Here is a 24,195-nt window from a genome sequence, read left to right on the forward strand (position 1 = left end):
TCACCAGGGTGGGGCAGGCTGATGTCAACCACTGACGCTGGCGTGAGGTGCTCGCCAGAAGGAAGCAGGCTGGTAGCAGAACAGCTCTGATCATACTCCTCTCCCATCGCTAGGAGGAGTTGATACTCAGCAGAATCCACTGTCATCTTCGTCTCCCACTCCATGCTGTCAAGGGCTGCCTGGGCAGCAGCGTGCAGGTTGGCCTCCACAGTGGGGGGTGATGCTGGGGAACAGTCATCCAGAGTGGGGGGTGATGCTGGGGAACAGTCATCCAGAGTGTGGGGTGAGGCTGGGGAACAGTCATCCACCCAGAGTAGGAAGTCCTCACAGCCTGCTGGGGCATAGCAATACTTCTCTCCCAACATCTCAGCGAAGCTCTGGGCGATGTATTGGCTGTCAGGCCCTTTGAGGGCATTGAGTTGATTCACCCTCTCATCTGAGAAGTCTGAAAGAAACACCATGGAAACATGGGGTAAACACAACTGATTTTGTCTCTGAAGGCAAAGGATATTTGACAAACATATCATTTTCCCCTCTCAGAACTCTTAAAAACTACAGAAAGTATTTAAAAAGCCATTAATAATAAATCCTACACCAATGCATGAGATATTTAACAGTATTTGTTGTATTGCTTGGTAACAAGAATAGTACACAGTGTATAGTGATTTGAGCTAATTTCACCTACATTTCAATGATAACCCCATGCACTAAGGTTTACATTTTCAATACAAGTCTGCATTTTAAAACTACAAATTGAATTATAATATTGTATTCTCACATGAAAAGTAATGGTCGTCCATTGTCGTCCGTAATTAATATTGTAAAATGTAAGGTTGTCGCTATGTGACTGTCTTGTTTGCGAGCAAAGAAGAACTAATTGATGGAGTTCTTCAGAAGTTAGAAGAGTGTGTCTGTATTGTGATGCTCGACAGAAGAGATGGATTCGGATTCCTCTCAACTTCAACATTCGATGACGTAGCATTAAGAATTTAAGGAATTCTATGGAATTCTATTAGTGACACATTTAGCTACAGTAAAAGAAGTCTTCACAATTTTTTTTTTTTAAAGTACGCCCTAATCAAATTATGCGGTTGTTGGCCCACACACTCGCACATCATGTGCTTTAAAAACGCCGCCCCTACTGTAGCTTGCTAAATAGAAAATAAGATATTGTAGAGAGACTTTTATGTCCCATTATTGATTGGGCGAAAGTATCCAATCACATCGGATATTTTATTTTGGCTAATTGGCTATTTTATTTGTATTTATAAACTAAGAATGTCTACATTTGAATTGTGTACGAGACAAGTTGGCAGTGCAAGTTTGGCCTACTTTCTGGGTGAAAAATGTCAGTGCGTAAAAAGAGCGGGCAAGGCAGGTGCGCAATGGGCCCTGGATTGCGCGTCTTTGTGGTTTCAGATCAATTGCTCTCGGACAGTATGCTAAATACTTTATTTTGTTGTTGTTGTTTGAGCTGCTGTAACGCCTTAATTTCCCCTCGGTGATCAATAAAGTACCTATCTATCTGTCTATCTACATAGGGCATGGTTCAGTACTTTATAGATGCAGCCTTCGTTTAGTCATGAGCAAGCGATCAAAGTCAAAATTTTAAAGTCAACGGTTCCACCACATAACTCCCAGCTATGAAGTCATGTCAGATCAGTGGTTACTTCAATCAAGATAGGACGCTTTCAAATGTATTGGAACAGGACTCAAGTGTGTGTGTGCATACATTGGTATACATACTGCATAAATAACACCTTCATACACACACACAGAGGCCAAGAGCAGATGGTGACTGAGTTTATTTATTATACAGTTTAATACTCAACCTGACAAACATGAGCATCAACAACAACGTCATTTATTAATACCCCTGTAGATGACTGTTAGACAGTATTCTCCTTGTGGAGGATATGACATGTACATTGAGACAGCCTTGCAGGGTGTATCTAACTAGTCTGAAGAGGCTCCGTCTCTTATCTTTTATCTGCACTCAACTGAAAACACTGGACAAGTGAAAGCCAAGCCAATCTGTGGGCCTCTGCCATATCATTGGGCTCCCAACTGTCTGGTCTTCTCACATCAGTGAAGATATGAGAGGAGAAAGAGAAGAGGAATCTTCTGTAGACTATTTGGATGTACCTGCCCGGACCGGTATTTACAGTTCTATAGGAATGGGAGACTTTTATGATACATGTCCATGGGCATGAGTCTGGGTGACAGATCTACTGGTATGGGAGAGATGTGTATAATACAAGTGGTTAAAGATATAGCACAGAGTTTTCCCTGGTCAGGTTCGCATGATCGGGCAAAAATCTGGGCCTTAGTCATAGGTTAAGCAGGAGAAAGTCTCAACGAATCAACACATTCAAATGTTTTTTTTCTTTAATTGACCTTGAACAAAAATCCACTCACACTGCAATCTAGCACAGAACCGAAACATCTACGAGCAGAGAAGCAAGAACATTCTACAGCAGCTCTAACACGCCAAGCCGCTGAAACGGATGTCGCACACGCCCACACACACCCACACCAAAGCACAAGATCTCAACTCAGAGGAGAAACATGTTGTCTTGACAAGAGGCAAGCCTACAGTCTAGCGATGTGATTGGTGGAGACTAATTGGAACCAGGAAGTGCCCTGTGACTCAGCGATTACGAGGGCTGGTGGGCGGGGGTTGAGTTTACAGGAAGTGATGCAAGAGCTTCCTGTGTGACTCAGCAGGCTGTATAAAAGGGCATGCTTTAGGGCTTTTTTTTTTTTTTATTCTTTTTTTTAACTGCAGGGCACTTTGGATAGCAGTAACACTGAAGTATCCCCGTATCTGGGGGTCAGCTTTTGACTGACATATGCTCTAAACCCTGGACTGGTTTTAGACGTGTGGTTTCTCCTAGTAGAAGCAGCATGCACTGGTGAGTCTGTGACTAAGCTACACCTGTTACAATAGAGTTGACATTACAATATTTTCATTTTATACATAAGATTGGTGTGTGTTCCCACAGTAAAAGGTAAAATCCTAGGATGAACATACAGAGATTAAAGTCCATTCAAGTGAGAACCCCTGAACCTGGGTTAACTCTCTGGGCTTGGGGGAGGGGGGGGGTCTGAAGATCACTATTGTCCATAAACACAAAATGGTCACCACACATCACAGTATGTGTCTCCTCTCTCTGGGACTGGAAAGGGGTAAGGGTGTGGGTGGGGTGTGTATGTGTGTGTGTGTGTGTGTCGAGTCTCAACTGGTGGGCACAGTGAGACTGGACAGGTGTGTGTATAAAAGTCTCTACTGGTGGGCACACTGCACCCCTGGGCCATGCGGGCCCCCCTCCTCGTCAGAGCTGTCATTGTAGGCCTCCCGCCTCGCCCCTCCCCCTGAGCCTGAACCCCTGTCGTAGTCCTGGAGGTCCACCTCCTCAGCCTCCGCAGAGATCACAGGAACCTCCGCACGGGCAGGGAGCAAGTCCTCCAGCTCCTACAAAATAAACAAAACACAATTAAGATGGTGGTGGCCAGGTTCAGATGGGTTCAAATGCATTTTAGAGGCAGAGGCTCCTCTCACACACACACACACACTCAAGTCTTTAGTGAAGTCCCACTCACAGTCAGTTTTTCAGGGCTGATCCAGTTGTTGTCAGGGAATTGGACGTCAAACTTGATGAACAGGTCTCCCTTCTCAAACGGGTTCCTGTACTGGGGCATCCCTTCCCCCTTCACCACCCGGATACAGCCTGGAGGCGCGCAACACACACACAGTAAGAGTACAACTCTTAGAAAACGGGGGGGGGGGGGGGGGGGGGGGGGTGTTACCCAAGTCTGAAGGCCAGACAAGATGAAAAAGTAAATCAGAATGTTAGCTAATCAATAGCTTGTTGCAGCAGAGCTGTGATAGGCAATAACCAGGCTTTACAGTGGGGGGGTATGTACCTGGCTCTATGACCTTGCCGGGGGGGTACTTGACTGCAAGCTGGCGTCCGTCCAGGTGTGTAACGGCAAGCTGGAAGCCACAGAGAGCCTCAACCACCCCGATACGCTGGGTCATGTGAAGGTCGTTGCCGTCCCGACGAAACTCCTAATGTCAAACGACAAAAAAAGGTGAACTTTATTGAAGAGGATTCATAATACCCAGCCTCCCACCACTAGAAGTGTGTTTGGGTGAGAGAGTGTATGTGTGTGTGTGTGTGTGTGTGTGTGTATTCCTATATACCTCGTGCTCTTTTTCCTGCAGTACCAGCAGTATATCTCCTGGTTCGGTGCCTGGTGCTTGGTCAGCCTCTCCGGTGAAGGTGATCTTCTGGCCGTGCCTCATGCCTTTGTCCACGTGCACCTCCAAAAGCTTGGTCTCCTTGCTCACCTTACGACCCTCGCACTTCTTACAGCGGTCCTTCTCGCTGATCACCTCGCCTAGACACACACACACTTGACTTTGAGAATACGTCGACTTTTCTTATAGTGTACTGAAAAGACAACAATTTTTGGTGTGTTAATTAGTTTTCGGTATGTGTGTGTGTACATGTATCAGGAAGTGTATTTGGGTGTGTGTGTGTTTGTGACTTACCCTCTCCGTTGCAGTCTGTGCAGACTGACTGCATCTGTTGGACCATGCCAGGGGCCAGCTGTCTGATCATGATCCTCATGCCCCTCCCTCTGCATGCTACACACTTCTGCACCGCCCCTGCCTTACCTCCCTGACTGGAGAGGAGAGATAAAAAAACAAAAAAAACATCAGAAATAGAGAAGGGTAGAGGTAGGGAGAGGAGAGGAGAGAGAGAGAGAAGGGAGGGGGGGGTGGAGCAAGGATATCACATTTTTACAGTTCAGTTCGTCTCTGAAAGTTGAAAGTAATTGAAGGCTTTCAGTGAAGAGGTTCCAAAACTGCTTGAAAACTAAGCGTGTTGTAGGAGCACTACAATTGTTATGTTTGTGGCAAGAACTATCACTGTACCACAGGATTCCAATAAACGGGACTCACCCATTGCAGGAACTACACAGGACATTCTTGCTGAGCTGGAGTTTGGTGGTTTTGCCGTTGTATACGTCTTCCAGAGAAACCCTGCGTCAGAGACAAGAGAGGACCAATGGCTTAGACACACACACACACATATCCCCCACCCCAATTAAAAATGGCTTAGACAGAGAGACACTACTTCAGGGGGTGCATAAATATCCCTACCCAATTAGAAATAGTCATGAACAAGGTATACATGCGCGCACACACACACACCTACTCACTTTAGGGGGTGTACCATATCCTCTCCTCTCCTTCGGCCCCCGTTACGTGCCCCTCCTCTGCCCTGCCCCCCCATAAACCCAAACAGCCCTCCTCCAAAGATGTGAGAGAAAATATCGTCCATGCCAGCCCCTCCACCCCCTCCCTCCCGCAGCCCCTGCTCCCCATAACGATCGTACAGCTCTCTCTTCTCTGGGTTGGTCAGAACCTCATATGCAAAACTGATCTCCTTGAACTGGGTGAGGGTGGGTGAGGGGACACAAACACAGGAGAGAACGCATTGGGTTACAACCAAATCATCATCTCAACCTCTCATCTCTATGTAGTTAGAATTTGAATGGTAAGTATATTATGAGCGCATTGTTTGGCGTTGAGGTGATATGTCGTGAGTGACGAGTGAATAGCTAGCTAACTCTTACCTTGTCACCGGCATCTGGATTCTTATCTGGGTGATACTCTTTGGCCAACTTGCGGTATGACTGCGAACAAAAAAAAAAACACATTCACATCACACCATTAAGGCTACTAGAACAATCCAGTAACTGCGTAGGTTTACGCTAGCCATTTAGCTGCCCCCGGAAAGTTACCTAACGCTTGCCCATTTTTTGGCGCAATCTAACACAAGACAAACAGTAACAGGAGGCATGTCGGATTCCTGTCAACTAATCGTGAAACCACAGATGGACCTGGCAGATAAGCCCCAATCACTTGTCTACAGCTCGCTAGCACAGGTAGCTTCGCTAACAAGTAACAGCTAACAAACGCGCTAGTAGCTAGCTAACTGCATGGCAGCTTTGTTTTCTAGAAGCGCAGCATCTCTTGCTGGCTGATGCCGATTTGGCTAGCTGACATGACAACAGCGGACTTATCCCTAGCAACGACAGGCCGCTCGACTAACTCATTTATAATGCGGCAGTTATCGAATAGAGAGGTCCAAATCCCCCATCATCAAACTAAAATCAAGTCGCTGATCAGCAATACCCCCGTTTGTCAAAGGGCCCAGAGTCATCGCTAGCTAGCAAGGTGAGTAGTTGATTAGCTCGCTAGCTAGCTTAGCATCTGGACAGTTTGGGCAAGGCCACACAACTAACCCGATAACATCATTATCCTTCTCCGTCGCTCTACGTCCGCAAGTGTTGGTAATTCAACGCTAAACCTCCCACCATCCACGTACCTTCTTTAGCTCGTTTTCGGAGGCGGAGGGTGAAACTCTAAGGATGTCGTAGAGCTTTGTATCCACGACGTTCGCCATAATGCTAGTCAGCTACCCAAAAGACCTTCTGCGAAGGAAATGAGTGCGGTGAAGAGTACGGGACCGTCTCTTTTCACGCCGCTTCGCCCGGTGGGCGGTGCGAAACGTCACGTCATGAATGCTCGAGTCCCCCCCCCCGTTGGAGAGCAATAAATACAACCACTTTGACCGATCAACTTTGGTCCTTTATATGTGACCATGCGAGGACTGGATGACACACATCGTATGGGGAAATGATGCATTTGGGTCTACGTTAGCGACAGTCAATTAGTTGTTATTGCGCGTTGCGGTGGAGTTGCTTTACCTTAAGTTCCGTGAGCCAGACTTCAAAAGCGAAGCTGATTGGCCCGTTCCTCAACACTAGCGTTAAATCGACGCCCACTGTAGCGATAGCCCCGCCCACCGGGCGAAGCGGCGTGGAAAGAGAGAGTGCCGAGAAGGAAAGCCGGGTGTAAACGTCATACGCAATGCGTCAATTAGGTCTAGTGGGTCACTCTTGTTGACAATCAGCTGATAGACTTCAGACAGAGCAGCGGAGTACGCGCAGATAGATCATAGTGTCGTTCCTATTGAACATTTCTTTTGCGTTGTCTAGCGATGTGTAACGCAGTATGAACACCGCCCCCCCCCCCAATAGGCTACCTCCAATGATCGGTTACCTCACCCTGTCTTTACTTCACTTGTCTTGGCTTTAAGGCTACATACCTAGTCGCTTTCCTCCAGCTGCCTCCACTGAACTGCAGGGGACAGATGAATGGTCTCGAAATCGGCAATAACATTGTCATGTAATCATAAGACCTAGGTTGATAATTGCATTTGGGTAGATAATTCGTTGAGAATATTCTGGCAAGAATATGGATGGACATTTCCATGCAAGAAAGACCATGCAGTCCATCCATCACAACAATCACACGTGCTCGCACCGTTTATAACTTTGATTGCGCGTTCCCGTGTGACAGTGTCCGCCATTTTGATTTTGAAATATGACAGCTTTTTTTTTTTTTTCCTGTTTTACTAGCTTCAATCTTGAGGATAAACGACAGCTAATTTACTGCTCTTGAGATTGTCCAGCAGCCGGGTGCAGCGGTTTAGGGTACAATCCTCTGCTGAACTGTCAGAGAAATTACTCGCCAGATTTCGGACGGATTGTGTTTACCTTGAACGGATGGTTATCGATGTGCAACAGAACTACACTGCTGATTGACTGCCTGACGGATTGGAACATAAACAAATTACTGTCTGGCGATCAGGATCCCACTGTCACGGGACCTCTTTGCAACGAGAAAGTCAAGCCAAGGTAGGTCTTTATCATACGACAATATTAGCTGTCAGCTGGCACAGCTATCTATTTGGATTCATGCAATGATCTGGTTCACTTAGCTGTACAGTGAATGAGTAAAACAAAGGTAAACTACTAACCATCCACAGCTAGCTTTGCTAGTGCTACTCCTTACATTGGACAGCAACTGCTAGTGCTATCTAGTTTAGCTGTCCCTTCTTTGCTGTATGAGCTACGACAGATGGGGAATGAGGCCTGTTATCTGTTTTGACCTGCAAATTGATGAAATGGCATCTTTACAGTCAACGACCTACTGTGTGTGTGTGTGTGTGTGTGTGTGTGTGTGTGTGTGTGTGTGTGTGTGTGTGTAAAGGCAAACACGATCACCTTCCCCTCAACGTTTCTCTTTCAAGCTGCTTATTAAGCTTATCCCGATGAACGACTCGAGACCACCTGTTTGCATAAAGCCATAATCGGATGCCTCATGCCTCTTATCTCCCTAGACTAGCCCGATAACCCTCAGCCTCACTGACACTGGGCAAGAAGGGGGTATGGATGATGTATGCGTGGCTGCTTGGTGGCCCATCAGTGGGTTCATAGGTTGTAGACCAGTGAGTGACAGCGTGCTCCAATCCCATGTTTATTCAGTCATGTCCCATGTCTGGTGATGTCAGTGTACTGTTGGGGTTGTCTGTCTGACTCTCTCTTATTGCTCACTCTGCTTTGCCTCAGGCATAGATAGGGAGGGTGGGGTGGGGGGGGTTGGGTCAAGGTCATCCCAGCAGCAGTCGCCAGCCACTAGCCCAAGCCTCAAGGTTTGGTCAGAGAGGTTAGATGTTCCGTAACATGCGTGAAGGGGAGACTGTTCCTCACGTTTTAGAATGCACTAAAACGGCGCCTCCCCTGGTGATGTGTTTAGATAGCATCATCTCTCTCTTGTGTGTTACGATCTGTCAGCGGTTAATAACGGCCATGACATCACCGAAAGCGAAAGAGAGTACGGTATGATGTCAGCTGTGCTCCACCTCCAATCCAGTTGAACTGTTCCCTGTGGGAGGATGCCCTCCCTCATAGGAAGTGAAGTGACTCGGAAAACGTGTGTTGTTGTTGTTGTTGTTGTTGTAAATGTTGCTAGTGTTTTGTCATGCATACAGAATACATTAGCAGCTCATTATTTATGCATTTGTTTATTTGTCAGGGACCTTGTACAGCATGTCATTGCACCAGATTTAGCTAGATGGATCATTTCTGTCTGTAGTCCCCGGTCCAGGACACAATCAGGATCGATACAATATAACAACAGAACAGTAGGATTTGTTTCTTTTGTTATTTATCGTCTGTGTTGTTTCTGTAGCCACAGACAGGCCTATTGGCTTTCTACATTAGGCTGTACTGTACGTGTAGCTACAGAGGCACAGGCCTAGTTTTGTTTAGCTTGTTGCTCTGTCTGTTGTTCTGTCTGTTGTTCTGTCTGTTGTTGGCTCTCACCCACCTCCCGCAGATGATGGTTTTCTGAGGTCATCCCTCCTCTTTATCTGTGTGTGTGTGCGCACATCCGTGCGCGTGCATGTGTGGAGCGCGTCTGTGTGTGTGCGTTTTCAGAGGAAGCTGGGTAATGTCATTAAACAGACATGCATCTCTAATTCTGTTCCAGACATAGGCCTACTGCTTCCTGGTTTTTGGACAGAGGAAATAGTCCAAGTGCTCTATGTACTGGAGCATCAGTGTCACTGGTCCTCCCTGCCAGAGGGTAGGCGATGGCTGCTGTCTGTTTGCAATGAGGTGGAGAGAAGAAGAAGATGCAGGCCCGGCGTGTTGCATTTTACTCTCTTTTTATTCCCTCACTTTTTTCAGGTTGCGGACCAACCTCTCCGGGTGAGAGAGTGTGAGCGTGTGCCTATGGTGTGAGTTTGTGTTAAGTGTGTGTGTGTGTGTGTGTGTGTGTGTGTGAGTGAGAGAGAGAGGGTGTGGTGTGTGAATGTTTGCGTATGAGAGTGGTGCGTTTGTGAGTGAAGTCTTCCATGGATGCTGATCCATGTCCAGTCCTCCGGCAAACTCAGAGACAAATGCCTGCCTGCTCACAGAGGATTGACTGAGGACACACACACACACACTTTGTCCACGGGTAAGAACACACACACACACACACACACACACACGTCACACACTCCATGAAGGATACACACACACACACACACACACACACTTTATTAATCTTTTATACTTTCAGTATCACATTCCAACAATGCAGAAGTTCATTCCATTCACTCTCTCTCTCTCTCTCTCTCTCTCTCTCTCTCTCTCCCCTCTCTCTCTCTCTCCCCCCTCTCTCTCTCCCCTCTTCCTCCTCTTCGTCCTCCAGCCGTGTGTGTGTGGGCGTGTGTCAGCAGCCATGTTCTGGAAGTTTGACCTGCATACATCGTCCCACCTGGAGGCCCTGCTGGAGAAGGAGGATGTTACACTCACGGAGCTCATGGAGGAGGAGGACGTGCTGCAGGAGTGCAAGGCTCAGAACCGCAGGTTAGCGTTAGCATGTTGACAATGACCCTTTTCCTATTGGGGGGGGGGGGGGGGGGGGACAACTCAGCGTTCTGTTAGAGTATTTCCAGTGAGCAGGCCTGTCCCTGCTAACCATTGTCTCCTGACTGCTCCTCTCCGTGCCGTAGGCTCCTCCTGTTCCTGTCCCAGGACCACTGCATGCAGGAGCTGCTCCGCCTCATCACTACGGAGCCCCCTGCTGGCCTGGAGGAGACCCAACGCTTCAAGTGAGTCACACACACACACACACATTAGCTATTGGACACAAGATGCTCCAAGTGTAGAATTAGAGTAGATATCAGGGCAAATAATAGATGTTGCAGCCACAAGCTTAAACAGACTGTGGAGTAGATGTTGATGAGGCCCGGTGGTCAACTGACTGTGTGTTTGTGTGTTTGTGTGTGTGTCAGGCACCCTAACATAGCGTGTGAGCTGTTGACAAGTGATGTTGGGGTGATTAATGATAAGCTTGGGAGCGAGGAGCCCCTGCTGGAAATCCTGTACGCCTTCCTGGAGCAGCCCCCCCCTCTCAACCCCCTCCTCGCATCCTTCTTCAGCAAGACCATCGGAAACCTCATTACACGCAAGACCGAGCAGGTGACAGCACACACACACACACACACACCTAAAAGACATACTTTTACCTCACCTCTCCTAGCCGCTCCTCAGCGTATCCCATACAACCGACCAGTCACATGTTTAATGTGTACAATGTTCCAGACGGAGAACATGGCTGACAGAGGTGTGTGTGTGTGTGTGTGTGCGTGTGCGTGCGTGCGTGTGTGTGTGTGTGTGTGTGTGTGTGTGTGTGTGTGTGTGTTGGCTAATATTAGTGTTTCTGGCATGCGTTTAGTCTGTCCCTGCCAACCTGGAGCTGTTCCACACAGAGATGGCTGTCATGCTCTTCCTAGGAACTACCGTTCACTGAGGCCACCCCCCCCCCCCCTCACCCCCCTTTCCTGTGAAAGCACCCCCACACCAGTCATGCTCCACCTCACATGAAAGCAGGCAGATGGCTACAACAGGCCTTGGACATCCACGGGGATGAACATTTTTCTCGTGGCCCGATTCTACTAATCCACTGTTCAGTAAGGACCTGAGGGGCAGAGCTGGAACGTATTACAACTACTCACTCCTCTCTACTGTCATTTTCCTTTTACTTGAGTATGTTTTAAGAAATACTCTTATTCTTTTTTTTCTTTTTTAATCATCCATTTGTCAGCCTCTGTTAAGAGCAGGTTTTTAGCCCCAAAAATAGCAGTGGTGACACAACTGTGCTCAGTGTGCCCAATCATATTCCGTAGTGAGCACCGCGTCTAAACAGGCTAAAATCAATAACCGTGCACAAAATCTGAACAATGGTCTGTCATCAATTTTAATTTCGATGATGATGAAATGCAATAATCAAGGTTAAAGTTTTTATTTTGAAAGTAACGCTATTTCGCTGAAGTAACAGTACTTCTTCGACCTGACTAGGATATTTCAGTACTCGTTCCACCTCTGCTGACGTGTATACTAAGCCAAGCGAGCGATACATATTCAGGATCATCCAAAGTGAGCAGGCTTGAGTTATCGTCAAGTTCAGGTTCAGGCTTCCTCCATGTCAGGAACATGGATCCTGATTCAACACCCACCACTCATTTAAGACCGACCTGAGTAATGCAGCCTCTCAGTCGATCGGCTACGTTCGTTGAATCGACCACCGATTTCAACGCAGAAAAACGGCAAGTCTGTGTCACATTTTCATTGTTGCCGAAATCAATGAACCTCAACTCAGTACTGCTTGAGTCAACCGTCAAGCATGTAATAAGAACCTTTTTTTTTATTATTGAGTAAACTTCATATGATATATCACATGCATTCTTATGTGATTGTACTTTTGTACATTTTAACAATATTTTAGCAAATTTAATATCAGATAAATATGTTTATATCAGTCTTTTGTGCAATAAACCTCTGATATGGCTTTTAATGAAATGATGCAATTATTTGCGAGAGGGAGGGATGATTTTGGTGAAGGCGGTGATAAAGCGATGTTTTTTAGAAGATAAAAGTTAGTCTTTTACCAAATAAAGAGTCCAAAAACCCTGAGTGAACTTCCAGTTGTTAATCTCAAGATGCATCAGATGATTACATCAAGAAAGAGACTCGCAGCTTCTTCTGATGTACTCCCATGAAAACACCACCCCAAAGCCCCAAGAGATAAGACTCTTGAAGGACACGTACAATATCATGAGCAGAACACAGTCTCTTTGTCTGAACAGCTGCCAGTGTCCACCAGGGAAGCTGGACTCCCCAATATTATCTCCTGGGAGGGTTTTTCCGCCGAACCTTGAGAAAACGTAACGTCATACTTGAACCAATGGCCAATGGCCGCTCAATACATATTACACAGTTCACACAGTTCTGGATAATGTACGGTTAGCCTTCCCCCGAGCCGGTTAGAACTTCAGGATAAATCGCTATAGTAACTTCCCTGGCTAAAGGGTGAGCCACCTTCGTGACACATGGGTTATCCAGAGTTGGAGCTCAATTTGGTCAAAGTGAGCCGGCTAACTCCCTTAGCCGGCTTCGTAGTAGACCCCTCTGGTTGTGGGTTGAACGAGTTGTGTGATAATTGCCCTCCGTGTTGTGATTGGGTGTGTAGGGGTCGAGTTCTGGTTGGCTGCGGGTGGTGGTGTGCGGTTGTGGTTGTGGTTGTCTTGTCTGGTTTATCGTGGGCGATGACAGGTAGAGGGATGGTTGAGTTCTGACGGCTCCACGGTGTCTGCAGGTGGTCTGGTTCCTGCGCGGGAAGGAAGGTTTCCTGTCTCTGGTCCTGAAGCACATCGACACGTCGGCCATGATGGATCTGCTGCTGCGCCTCATCAGCTGTGTGGAGCCAGCCCCTCTCAGACAGGACACACTCAACGTCAGTCACCTGGGTGTGGGTGTGGGTGTGGGTGTGGGTGTGTTAAACCGTATATTTGAAAAGTGTGTGTTCTTTTTTTTTCTGTAGTGGTTGAATGAGGAGAAGCTGGCCCAGAGACTGATAGATCTCATCCACCCAGGGAAAGATGATGAGGTGAGACACACACACACACACACACACACACACACACACACTCATACATACACACTCTCACACACTCTTTGATTCTTCTGATGACTGCAAGTGCTGTCAGAGGAGTAACACCATCGCCGCCTGTGTCTGTTTCAGAGACAGTCAAACGCATCTCAGACCTTGTGTGACATCATCCGTCTAAGCAGAGACCAGGCCAATCAGCTCCAGGAGAACTCAGAGGCCGACCCTCTACTCACTGTACTGGAGTCGTAAGTGTCACACACACACACACCACACACACACACACACACTTTGCTCAATGTGCCTGTTATAAGTCACGCACGCATACACACACACACCCACACACACATCCAGTGTCCTGTGTGTTCCCACAGGCAGGAGTGTGTGGGGCAGCTTCTGAACAACATGTTTGAGGGAGAGAAGAGTGAGAGCTGCATCGTCAACGGAACTCAAGTGCTTCTTACCTTACTGGAGATCAGGAGGCCTGTGTGAGTGTCTGTCAGAACCGCTGCACCTCTCCACCCCACACACACACACACACACACACACACACGTGTGTCATCTATGTGTAGTGTGGTGATTAGTTACTGTATTGTGATAGTTCTATCATGCTCGTTTGATCACTTTCCTTATATTGTGTGTGTGTGTGTGTGTGTGTGTGTGTGTTGCAGGGTGGAGGGTCTAATGGATCTGTGTGTTCAGGGATATGAGCGATGTCACACTGTCAACAGCAGCATCCTACTGGCTATCCAGCCCCACCTCACACACTTTCACCAACTACTGCTGGATCCACCCAAGGTAAACACACACACACACACACACATGCATACACCACAAACTGTACATATGCACAGGCACAAACAGTACATCTCTTGCACAATGTCACCCTTCCAGTCTTGTTCTGTTCTGTTCTGTTCCTAGGCCGTAATTCCAGATCTCATAACATGTAATTATACCTCTGGCCCCCTCAACCAGACCGATGTTCCTTACGTCTCTGTTTCTATGTACAGGGGAGGTCCTACTCACTGTACCACACAGACCTGACACAACTCTGGTCTTTTACATAGAAACGATGCTTTGAAATACTTAAAAAATGTCTCATTGAATTCGATGTTTAGCTGTGTTGTGTGTTGTCCTGTTTAATGTTGTGGGGTTATCCCTACTGCCCAGGTCGCCGTTGTAAATGACAGTTGCTTCTGAATTGACTTATCTGGTTAAATAAAGGTGAAATAAATAAATCCATTCAAAAAAGATGTGCTTTTATATACTCTGCGGACGAGCGGGAGAAGTAACGTGTGTGTGTGTCCGTGTGTGTGTGTCCGTGTGTGTGTGTCCGCGTGTGTCCGCGTGTGTGTCCGCGTGTGTGTCCGCGTGTGTCCGCGTGTGTCCGTGTGTCCGTGTGTCCGTGTGTCCGTGTGTGTGTGTGTGTGTGTGTCCGCGTGTGTGTCCGCGTGTGTGTCCGCGTGTGTCCGCGTGTGTGTGTAGCGGAGCCCTATGTTGACCACTCTAGGTGTGCTGGAGGAGCCTCTGGGTAACGCTCGTCTTCATGTAGCCAGACTGGTGGCTGCCTTGTTGCAGAGCAGCTCTCCCAGTAACACCAGTATCACACAGGAGATCTGCAGACTCAACACCATCAACCTGCTACTGGTGAGTCCCTCTGTGTCTCTTTCTCTCTCTCTCTCTCGCTTTCTACCTCTCTCTCTACCTCTCTCTCATTCTCTCACTCTCTCTCTCTCTCTCTCTACCTCTCTCTCACTCTCTCTCTACCTCTCTCTCACTCTCTCTCTCTCTCTCTACCTCTCTCTCACTCTCTCTCTCTCTACCTCTCACACTCTCCTGGTTGTGGAAAACCTGGGTGCGTTTGTTTTGCAGGACTTGTTCTTTAAGTACACCTGGAATAACTTCCTGCACCTCCAAGTGGAGCTGTGCGTGGCTGCCGTTCTCAGCCACTCTGCCCCGGAGGACAGGCCCCAGGCGGGCCTCGTCGCCCAGGAAAGACCCAGGCCTCAGCAGGAGCCCCAGCAGGCCTCGCCTGGCCCCAACTCCAACCCCAGCCCCAACCCCAGCCCTAGCCCCAAACCCTCAGAACCAACGGCGACCCCAGACACCGTGGCTTCACACCACACCCTGGTGGCTCACGTAGGTGTCTCATTAGGGCTTCAGTCTTTAGGGCTTCAGTCATTGGGGCTTCAGTCATTCGGGCTTTCCTTATCCCGGGCGTTTTAAAGTAGCCCCCGGTGACGGCTCACCGCAGTTCAGTTTGGTCTGGTTTCTAACCCCGGGGTATGTCTCGTACTAACCTCTCCCCATTCCTCTTCCGCTTCTTCCTCTTTCTTTCTTCCTCTCTCTCTTTCTCTCTCTCTCTCTCTCTCTCTCCTTCTCTCAGTTGTTTCAACACTGTCGCCTGGTCCAGAGGATTCTGGAGGCGTGGGAGGAGAATGATAAGATCCAGTAAGAGTCTTCCGTCCCCGGGCGTTGTCTTGGTTGAGTTGTCGTAGCTCGTCACTGAGACAGTATGTACCAGATGTGTGTCTGATTGAATGTGTCATTTAATGTGTGTGTGTGTGTGTGTGTGTGTGTGTGTGCGTGTGTGTGTGTCTGTTATCAGGGCAGAGGGGGGCATGAGGAGGGGGTACATGGGTCACCTGACCAGGATTGCCAACACTGTGGTCCAGAACCTGGAGAAAGGGCCGGTACAGACCCAGATCAACAGCCTCATCACAGGTGTGTGTCTGTGTGTGTGTATACGTGTTTGTGTGTGTGAGCGCGTGTGAGTTTGAGTGTCTGACTATCTCTCATTCCCAGATCAGTAGCCGTATCATTAGCTTCCCATTCTGATATCAACTGCACCAAAGTATTCAGAAACTGGCCACTTTCATTTTCTTTTCTCTCTCTCTCTCTCTCTCTCTCTCTCTCTCTCTCTCTCTCTCTCTGTCACCTAATGGGGTGTGTGTGTGTTCTCAACTCCACCAAAGTATTCAGAAACTGGCCACTTTGATTTTGTGATTGATCATTTAGTCTCAGTGTGTTCTGATGTGTTCAGGCCTTAACAACAAGTCTGTCTGTCTTCTGTTCCAACGCTGCAGAGCTGCCTGAGGACTGCAGGGGGCGCTGGGGGAGCTTTGTGGACCAGACCCTCACAGAGACCAACAGGAAAAATACGATTGACCTGGTACGGACACAGATACACACACACACACACACACACACACACACACACACACAACCGAGACGTACCAGCCTGTCATAAGACAGTCAGTCATCATACCACCGACATTTAGTCCCCTGTGTGTGTCTTTGTTCCAGGTGAGCACTCATAACCTGCACTCCTCCAGTGAGGATGATGACATGGAGAGTCCTTTCCCCAACGAGATGACACTTCAACAGGTACACACACACACACACACACACACACACACACACACACATTCTGTCCGTCTCCTAATGATGACCAGCCCTAACTCGGTCTGGGTCTGTCCCCCTGACTGTGGTGAATGTTTCTCAGGCGTTCTCCGACTACCAGATCCAGCAGATGACGGCTAACTTTGTGGATCAGTTCGGCTTCAACGACGAGGAGTTTGCTGAACACGACGACAGCATCAAGTAAGAGACCGCCCCGCCCCGCCCCGCCACGTCTTCCTGCTTCCAAGTAGGGTTAGGGTTAGGCCTGAACCTTAACCCGAGTTAGACAGAATCAGATGACCTACGCCCCCCCCCCCTCCCCCCCATTCTAACCCTAACCATGACAGGATGATAAGATATCTGACCCTAGACCAGTAGTTAGAGGCAGCATCTATCTATGACTGTAGGTGTGATAAGTGTGTGTGTGTGTGTGTGTGTGTGTGCGTGTGTGTGTGTTAATGCAGTAAATCTGACTGTCACAGTGCCACCTTTGACCGGATCACCGAGATCAACTTCAACTTGGACACAGAAGGCAGTGTGAGTTCACCTATCCTACTCTCAAACGTGTGTGTGTGTGTGTGTGTGTGTGTGTGTGTGTGTGTGTGTGTGTGTGTGTGTGTGTGTGTGTGTGTGTGTGTGTGTGTGTGTGTGTGTGTGTGTGTGTGTGTGTGTGTGTGTGTGTGTGTGTGTGTGTGTGTGTGTGTGTGTGTGTCTCTGTCCATCCTGCAGCTATTTTCATCCCTATAGTATTTTACATTTCATGTTCTGACCTCTGAAATGGATAAGTAGGGCTATTGTCAGACAATACACAGAGGATCTCACATTAATTTGTTTAATGAAATGTGTGTGTGTGTGTGTGTGTGTGTGTGTGTGTAGGCTAACACAGCTGTGTTTGAGGCCTGCGCTAAGGAGAGGATTCAGCCGTTTAATGATAACGAGGAGGAGGAGGACATCTGGGAGGAGAAGGAGATCAACTATGCAACACATGCCAAGTCTAGAACCAGGTAAAGTATATACACACACACACACACACACACCTCACAGGTCACAGCCTGCGTCTAACACAAACACACATACCTCACAGGTCACAGCCTGCGTCTAACACAAAAACACACACACACCTCAAAGGTCACAGCCTGCGTCCAACACACACACACACACACACATCTCAAAGGTCACAGCCTGCGTCTAACACACACACACACACACTTGAATAACTTAAACTCTCCCTGCCAGGTTTGGTGGGTCACGGGCATCTGTTGGCTCATCTAAGAGTGACGGGGGAAGCAAGACTCCTGATAGGACATCAGGCTCTGACACAGAGACCCCTGATAGGACGGTAGGCTTGGACACAGAGAAGGAGGATGAGCCTAAAGAGGTCACAGGTCAAACAGAACTCAGCAAGAGCATGAACCAGACGGAGCCCGCACTAAGTGAGACACGTGTGTGTGTGTGTGTGTGTGTGTGTGTGTGTGTGTGTGTGTGTGTGTGTGATTGGTTATATTTTTTGTGCTGTGTGTCTTTGTGTGAGGTGCTCATCGATGGTGTGGTGTTTTCACTCAGGCATTGGCTGGACGGCTGATTTTGGGGAGGTGAACTCTAAGGCCCCCGCCGCTGGAGTCTCCATCTCCGCCTGGGGCAGTAGCGCCCCCCAGCCCATCGCCACGGAGACGGAGGGAAAAGGATGGGCCAAGTTCACAGACTTCCAGCCCTTCTGTTGGTGGGTTGTGTGTGTGTGTGTTGTGTGTGTTGTGTGTGTGTGTTTTGTGTGTGTGTGTGTGGTTTACATGAGTGTAGGCCTAAACTAGTGCAGATATTCTGACTGTTGAATGTGTGTGTGTGTGTGTGTGTGTGTGTGTGTGTGTGTGTACAGTACCTATGTGTGTATCCTAACGTGTGTGTGTCTTCAGCTCAGAGACTGGGCCGAGGTGCAGTTCTCCTGTGGACTCTGAGATCAGCGGGTCAGACAGAACCAAACCCAGCCAGGACAGGAACTGTGAGTTTGTCTTTCTCTATCTGTCTATCTATCTATCTATCTATCTATCTATTTACATCCATCTATCTATCTATCTATCTATCTATTTACATCTATCTGTCTGTCCTATCTATCTATCTACTGTATCTGTCTCTCTCTCTGTCTGTCTCTCTCTCTCTCTCTCTCTCTCTCTCTCACTCTCACTCTCTCTGTCACCTAATGGGGTGGGTGTGTGTTCTCTCTCTCTCCAGCATGTGTGTGGAGTGTGTGTGTAGCAAGGAAGGCTCCTCTGGTAGCGTCAGATAGCTCTTCATCCGGTGGCTCGGACAGCGAGGATGAGGAGGAGAAGACTGAGTCACTCACCATGGAAACAGTCACCACGGAGACCATCACCACGGTTGCAGGCAGGGAGACAATAAGACTCACCATGGACGCCAAGCATGAGAGAGCAGTCTTCACCAGGTATACAGACCCACACACCACACACACACACACACACACACACCACACACCACACACACACACACACACACACACACACACACACACCACACACACACACACAGACACACACACACACACACACACACACACACACAGACACATAATATCCCCCTCTCTACCTCACTGTACACACCAACCCACTCATCTTACCCTCTCTCTTTCCCCTCTTTCCTTTTCCTGCCCAATTCTCCCCTCCCTTTCTCTTCTCTCCTTCTCTCTCTCTCGTCCCTCTGGTTTCCATATCTCTGCCGTGTCCTGTTCCCCTACCCTCCTCCTCTTATCCTCCCCTCCTCCCCCCCCCTCCTCCTTTCCTCTCCAGAGTATTCAGACCTGCAGTCAGAGGGTATGTAGGTCTCTACATGTCCCAGTGTGTGACCTTTTTAAAGTGTGTAACGTTGGTCGCCAACACCATATCATTGCAAAAATGTCCTTGTACTACGTCTAGGCAATGTCCTATTTTGTCAAAATCGAACTTCTACATAAAACATGTAAAATAAACTGTACATGCCGGTTAGCCAGTATTAGGTATTCGTTTTGAGCGGTTAAAGGGATAGTTCAGGTTTGTTTTTTTACCCCTTATAATATAGTAAGGTTGTTCCTTACTTTGAAAGTAGACCATGGCCCAGGAGAATCTGTAATCCATGGTTCAGAGTTGTTTTAAATAGACACTACTGACTTGCAGCTAACTTTAGCCACCGCTAACGAAAATAGGAGTGATATGGGAAAATTAGACAAAGTTCAATATATTTGTGGCCATATCCCCTGAAAGTAACTACCAACCAATAAGTTAATTTGGGTTGATTTGGCCATGCAATTTTGTCTAAATTTTTTTTGCTAAATTTGTCCCAAATTGTCCCAAATCGATTCTAACCTGCAATGTTCGGATTGCAAGTCTTGGTTAAATGCTCTCCGTCACCCCCAACCTCCAACCTGTCCAAGCAATTTGTACTTTTGTACGACGGCTGTGAGAATTATGTCTTGTAACCTACAGTACCAGTCAAAAGTTTGGACACACCTTCTCATTCAATGGTTTTTCTTTATTTTTATCATAGATTAATATTGAAGACATCAAAACTATGAAGGAACATATATGGAATTTTGTAGTAAACAAAAAGGTGTTCAACAAACCAGAATATGTTTTATATTTTAGATTCTTCAAAGTAGCCACCTTTTGCTTTGACGACAGCTTTGCACACTCTTGGCGAGGTGTGTCCAAACTTTTGACTGGTACTGTAGGACGAATAGGATTCTACCTTTTGGTGTCATACTGTCGCTATGACAATTACATCTGATAATGTGAGGAATAGAACAAGAGAGAGAGAGAACAAATGTTAGTCAACATTTGCAAGTCCAGCTTATGATACAGGTCTGTGGGCGGGAATACAGAGGTGTAGATATGCCTCACTGTGAAGAGATTAACCACCACAACGCTCCTGTGTGCTTTCCTCCAGTCGATATATTCCGTGGTGTGTGTGCGTGCCGGCATGCACGTGCATTCGCGGGCGTGCACGTGGTCCACTAACTGTGTGTGTGTGTATGATCTCCCAGCGATGCCTGGCGTTGGTAGCTGGATGCAGATTTCATGTGTGTGTGACTATCTACAGTTTATTTTTATTTTTTTGTGGCTACAAACTTAGCATTCAGTTGAAAGTCCAGTTGTCAGCCAGCGGAGTGTTAGGTCAGTGTAGATGTGGTCTGTTTGGGTCTGAGTTTGGTTCTGGCTTTACTCTTACAGTGAGGCGGACAAGGTGCCGATCGATGGACTCGCCGTCAAAGACAAAGAGAAAGACAAGGAGAAAGAGAAAGAGAAAGACAAGGAGAAAGAGAAAGACAAGGAGAAAGAGAAAGAGAGTGAGGAGAAGGAGAAGGGGAGGAGTGGAGACCCTCTCAATGCCACCACCACCACCCCTACAGACCGGCCTGCCACAGTTACGAAGTAAGTGTGTGTGTGTGTGTGTGTGTGTGTGTGTGTGTGTGTTTGTGTATGGCAGAGCCCTATGTCAACCACCCATGTGTGTGTGTTTGTTTGTTTGTTTGTGTTTGTGTATGGCAGAGCCCTACGTCAACCGAGTGTGTGAGTGTGAGTGTGTGAGTGTGAGTGTGTGTGTGTGTGTGTGTGTGTGTGTGTGCGTGTGTGCGTGTGTGTGTGTGTGCGTGTGCATGTGTGTGTGTGTGTGCGTGTGCATGTGTGTTGGGTAATACTGGTTTGAGTTTCCTGTATTTGTTTCTTCTCCTCTAACAGCCCCTCCCCATTTCCCTACAGAGAGAAACCCCCCTCAGCAAATGGACCGGCCTAACACTGCGGCATGGACACACACACACTCTCTCCCCCTCCCCCCCACACACACACACACACACTCCTCCTCCTCTTCCTCCTCTTCTTCCTCCTTCACCTGTAACACCTCGCCATGCAACTTCCTGTCCATGTCAGCAGTGCTGCCATGCCATTGGTCCGTGTCCAGGACTGCTACAGGGGGACGAGAGGCACAAAACAGCTGAAGCGAGAAAAAAAAAAAAAAGGCATTTCAGAATTCTCCTGGACAGTAAAACAAGCAAGCAAGCAAACAAACAAACAAATTAATGTGATGTGTCCCTGCTCCCCTGCCGTAGTGTATCCTATACACCAGTAACATCATCATCATCGTGTGGGTGTGGGTGTGCGTGTGTGTGTGTGTGCGCGTGCTCGTGTGGGTGTGTGCGCGTGCTTGTGTGTGTGTGTGTGTGCGTGCGCGCGTGTGTGTGCGTGCGTGCGTTCCAGCTTCATGTTGTTTGATTGTTTGGCCCGGCTCTCCGGCTGGGTGTTATTTTTGCACTTAAACTCTTTGTTGAGGAGAGAGAGGGAGGAGACGCTCCATTCACACTGTGGTTCGGTCCTCAGCTCAGAGCTCTCCGTGGCAGAGGACTGAAGTATCCAAAACGTGTCACGTTTTACTCTCGCAAAAGTCATAGTCCATCATCTTCCTCATATCATGGATTCCCATTTTATATCTGTAGTGATGAATAGGGTTAGGGTGAACACCATCATTCTCTGTATCTCATCCTGGCTCTCTCTTTCTCTCTCTTTTGCTCTCTATCTGTCTCTATCTGCCTTTCTGTCTTTCTTTCTTTCTTTCTTTTCTATCTTTCGTTCTGTGAACAATTTCAGGTAGTTAAGATGTTGTGTGTGTGTGTGTGCGTGTGTGTGTTTTTGGGGCTCTCTCTATGGTACGGAGTGTGTTATTCTCAGGTCTATTGATGTGAAAAGCACACCTGCGTGACACACATACACATAAACACACACACATACAGTACACGCACACGCACACACACACACACACACGTAAACACATGCACACACCCCTCCATCAGGGGAAGCTGGCGGAGGTAGAAATGGGAGGACAGGCTCATGGGATCAGACGGAGGACAGGCTCATGGCGTCCATCACGTCTGTTAGGATCCCGTTCCCCATTCCACTCCACGCATTTACAATGAGCCCGTCCTCCGATTTCTACCTCCACCGGCCTCCCCTGGCCTTCATATCACCCATCCACAGAGCTGTCTAAATGTAATATTGTGACATTTGAACCTGTATTAGGTTGTGGCTTTTCTTCTTGGTAATATGTAAACGTAATATATATGTAAACAGTATATATATATAAACAGTATATCTATTTTTGGAATAAATCCAGGTGTGGCGCAGCGGTTGTTTTGCAGGTTGCAGTGTGACTGTGTGCCGTGATGTTGAAATGAGGCAATAACGAAGTCTGTGTTTTCTTTTGTTTTTTTTACCCCCAGCATCAGTTCCAGTTCCTCTGCCACATGCTTCCTCCACATCTGTCTGTCCTGTCTGTCCCTCTGTCTGTCTGTCACTTTGTCTGTCTGTCTGTCCATCTGCCTGCCTGCCTTCTGTCCCTCTGTCTGTTCTGTCCCTCTGTCTGCCCGCCTGTCTGTCTTTTGTTTGCGTCTCATGTGTCTTCCATCCATGTCTGTGCAGTGTCCCGCCACGCTGTAGCCTATCAGTATTGAAGAGTCTTAAGGGCGAGTTTAGGCAGGAGTTCCCGAATACGCTACTCGTTACGTTTTTCCTGTCCATCTTTTTTCGTAGAGCTTGAGGTACATAAAAAAAAAGAAAAAAAAAGTAGGAGAGTTCTCTACTTTTTGACGGATCGTAGAGAGCGACGTGACCTCTACTGCGCGTTCGGGAGTCGTAAGCGTATCGGAAAGCTGTCCGTGTCACCTGTCTGTGTCCGTGAACCCCTCACTCTCCCTTTTTCTCTGTCTCTCTCTCTCTTTCTCAGGACGGGAGTAGAACACCGTATGCATATTGGTTCATTGAACATTTTCTTTAGTTTTTTTCGTGTTCGTCTAGTTACGCGGTTTTAAAAGCACTTTTTAAAGCACTTTTTCGGTTTGTATTTTCTGCTGGCGAAGCCACCAGGGGTCCCTCTTTATTTTGAAGAGGGAACGTTTGACTTGAATGAGCGACTGAGTTATTTGAATATTTACCGGTTTCTCCACAAAGCTTTTTTGCCAAAGTGTGTCTTCCCTCTGGTGGAGGGGTGGATCTCAATCCTGGGAAGTGGCCTCCTCCCTCTTGACTGGTCTCCATTGAACGGATGAGTAGAAGCCATGTGACGACGGGTCAGGGAATGGGAGGAGACCGGTCAGAGGAGGGGAGGACACTGTTGGGATCCAGGGTCTGAACAGGAAACCAGGGTTCTATAGGAAGCCAGGGTTGCGTACAGGGTCAGAATATGTCATTCCTTACCCCAAACCCCCCCACCCCACACACTGTGTGTGCGCGTGCGTGTGTGTGTGTGTGTGAGAGAGAGAGAGAGAGAGAGAGAGAGAGGTCTGAAGACAGGTCTGTGTAGTTTGATGCCTTTTGTAAAGTGGACTGATGCTGGTGGTTCTTTCGGTATAGAGAATAACGTGTCTGTTACCTGTTGTCAAACTTAGGCTATACATTCAG

At 47.8% G+C, this 24,195-nt stretch overlaps 2 protein-coding genes across 3 annotated transcripts in view; one reads left to right on the forward strand and one right to left on the reverse strand.

Annotated features, from left to right (window-relative positions):
- Window positions 1–1,788: 1,788 nt before the first annotated feature.
- Window positions 1,789–6,522, reverse strand: dnaja2b (DnaJ heat shock protein family (Hsp40) member A2b). The gene is made up of 9 exons (XM_083666032.1): window positions 6,405–6,522; window positions 5,650–5,709; window positions 5,233–5,465; window positions 4,973–5,053; window positions 4,559–4,692; window positions 4,208–4,404; window positions 3,928–4,072; window positions 3,604–3,731; window positions 1,789–3,475 (listed from the first exon to the last, which is right to left on the reverse strand). Exons 1-9 carry the CDS (start codon window positions 6,480–6,482, stop codon window positions 3,287–3,289), a joined length of 1,245 nt encoding a protein of 414 aa, XP_083522158.1. The 5' UTR covers window positions 6,483–6,522; the 3' UTR covers window positions 1,789–3,286.
- Window positions 6,523–7,468: 946 nt separating this feature from the next.
- ppp6r2b (protein phosphatase 6, regulatory subunit 2b) overlaps window positions 7,469–24,195 on the forward strand; it is a 16,751-nt gene continuing 24 nt past the window's right edge. The window contains exons 1-25 of one of the 2 annotated variants that reach the window (XM_083666068.1): window positions 7,469–7,779; window positions 9,616–9,886; window positions 10,124–10,281; window positions 10,428–10,526; window positions 10,710–10,896; window positions 13,073–13,210; window positions 13,298–13,363; window positions 13,499–13,611; window positions 13,738–13,851; window positions 14,035–14,161; window positions 14,849–15,010; window positions 15,236–15,502; window positions 15,750–15,814; window positions 15,972–16,087; window positions 16,450–16,535; window positions 16,670–16,750; window positions 16,869–16,966; window positions 17,230–17,302; window positions 17,642–17,769; window positions 18,002–18,198; window positions 18,329–18,485; window positions 18,676–18,761; window positions 18,992–19,202; window positions 20,980–21,180; window positions 21,508–24,195. The exon at window positions 21,508–24,195 is cut by the window's right edge and continues 24 nt beyond it. In XM_083666068.1, the coding sequence (XP_083522194.1) occupies window positions 10,154–10,281; window positions 10,428–10,526; window positions 10,710–10,896; window positions 13,073–13,210; window positions 13,298–13,363; window positions 13,499–13,611; window positions 13,738–13,851; window positions 14,035–14,161; window positions 14,849–15,010; window positions 15,236–15,502; window positions 15,750–15,814; window positions 15,972–16,087; window positions 16,450–16,535; window positions 16,670–16,750; window positions 16,869–16,966; window positions 17,230–17,302; window positions 17,642–17,769; window positions 18,002–18,198; window positions 18,329–18,485; window positions 18,676–18,761; window positions 18,992–19,202; window positions 20,980–21,180; window positions 21,508–21,541 (2,934 nt within the window). In that variant the 5' untranslated portion in view covers window positions 7,469–7,779; window positions 9,616–9,886; window positions 10,124–10,153 and the 3' untranslated portion in view covers window positions 21,542–24,195. The remainder of the gene's footprint in view (window positions 7,780–9,615; window positions 9,887–10,123; window positions 10,282–10,427; window positions 10,527–10,709; window positions 10,897–13,072; window positions 13,211–13,297; window positions 13,364–13,498; window positions 13,612–13,737; window positions 13,852–14,034; window positions 14,162–14,848; window positions 15,011–15,235; window positions 15,503–15,749; window positions 15,815–15,971; window positions 16,088–16,449; window positions 16,536–16,669; window positions 16,751–16,868; window positions 16,967–17,229; window positions 17,303–17,641; window positions 17,770–18,001; window positions 18,199–18,328; window positions 18,486–18,675; window positions 18,762–18,991; window positions 19,203–20,979; window positions 21,181–21,507) is intronic. The other variant, XM_083666069.1, reaches the window with a different exon arrangement.

This window comes from Argentina silus (genome assembly GCF_951799395.1).
Source record: "Argentina silus genome assembly, chromosome: 3".
Lineage (NCBI taxonomy): Eukaryota > Metazoa > Chordata > Actinopteri > Argentiniformes > Argentinidae > Argentina > Argentina silus.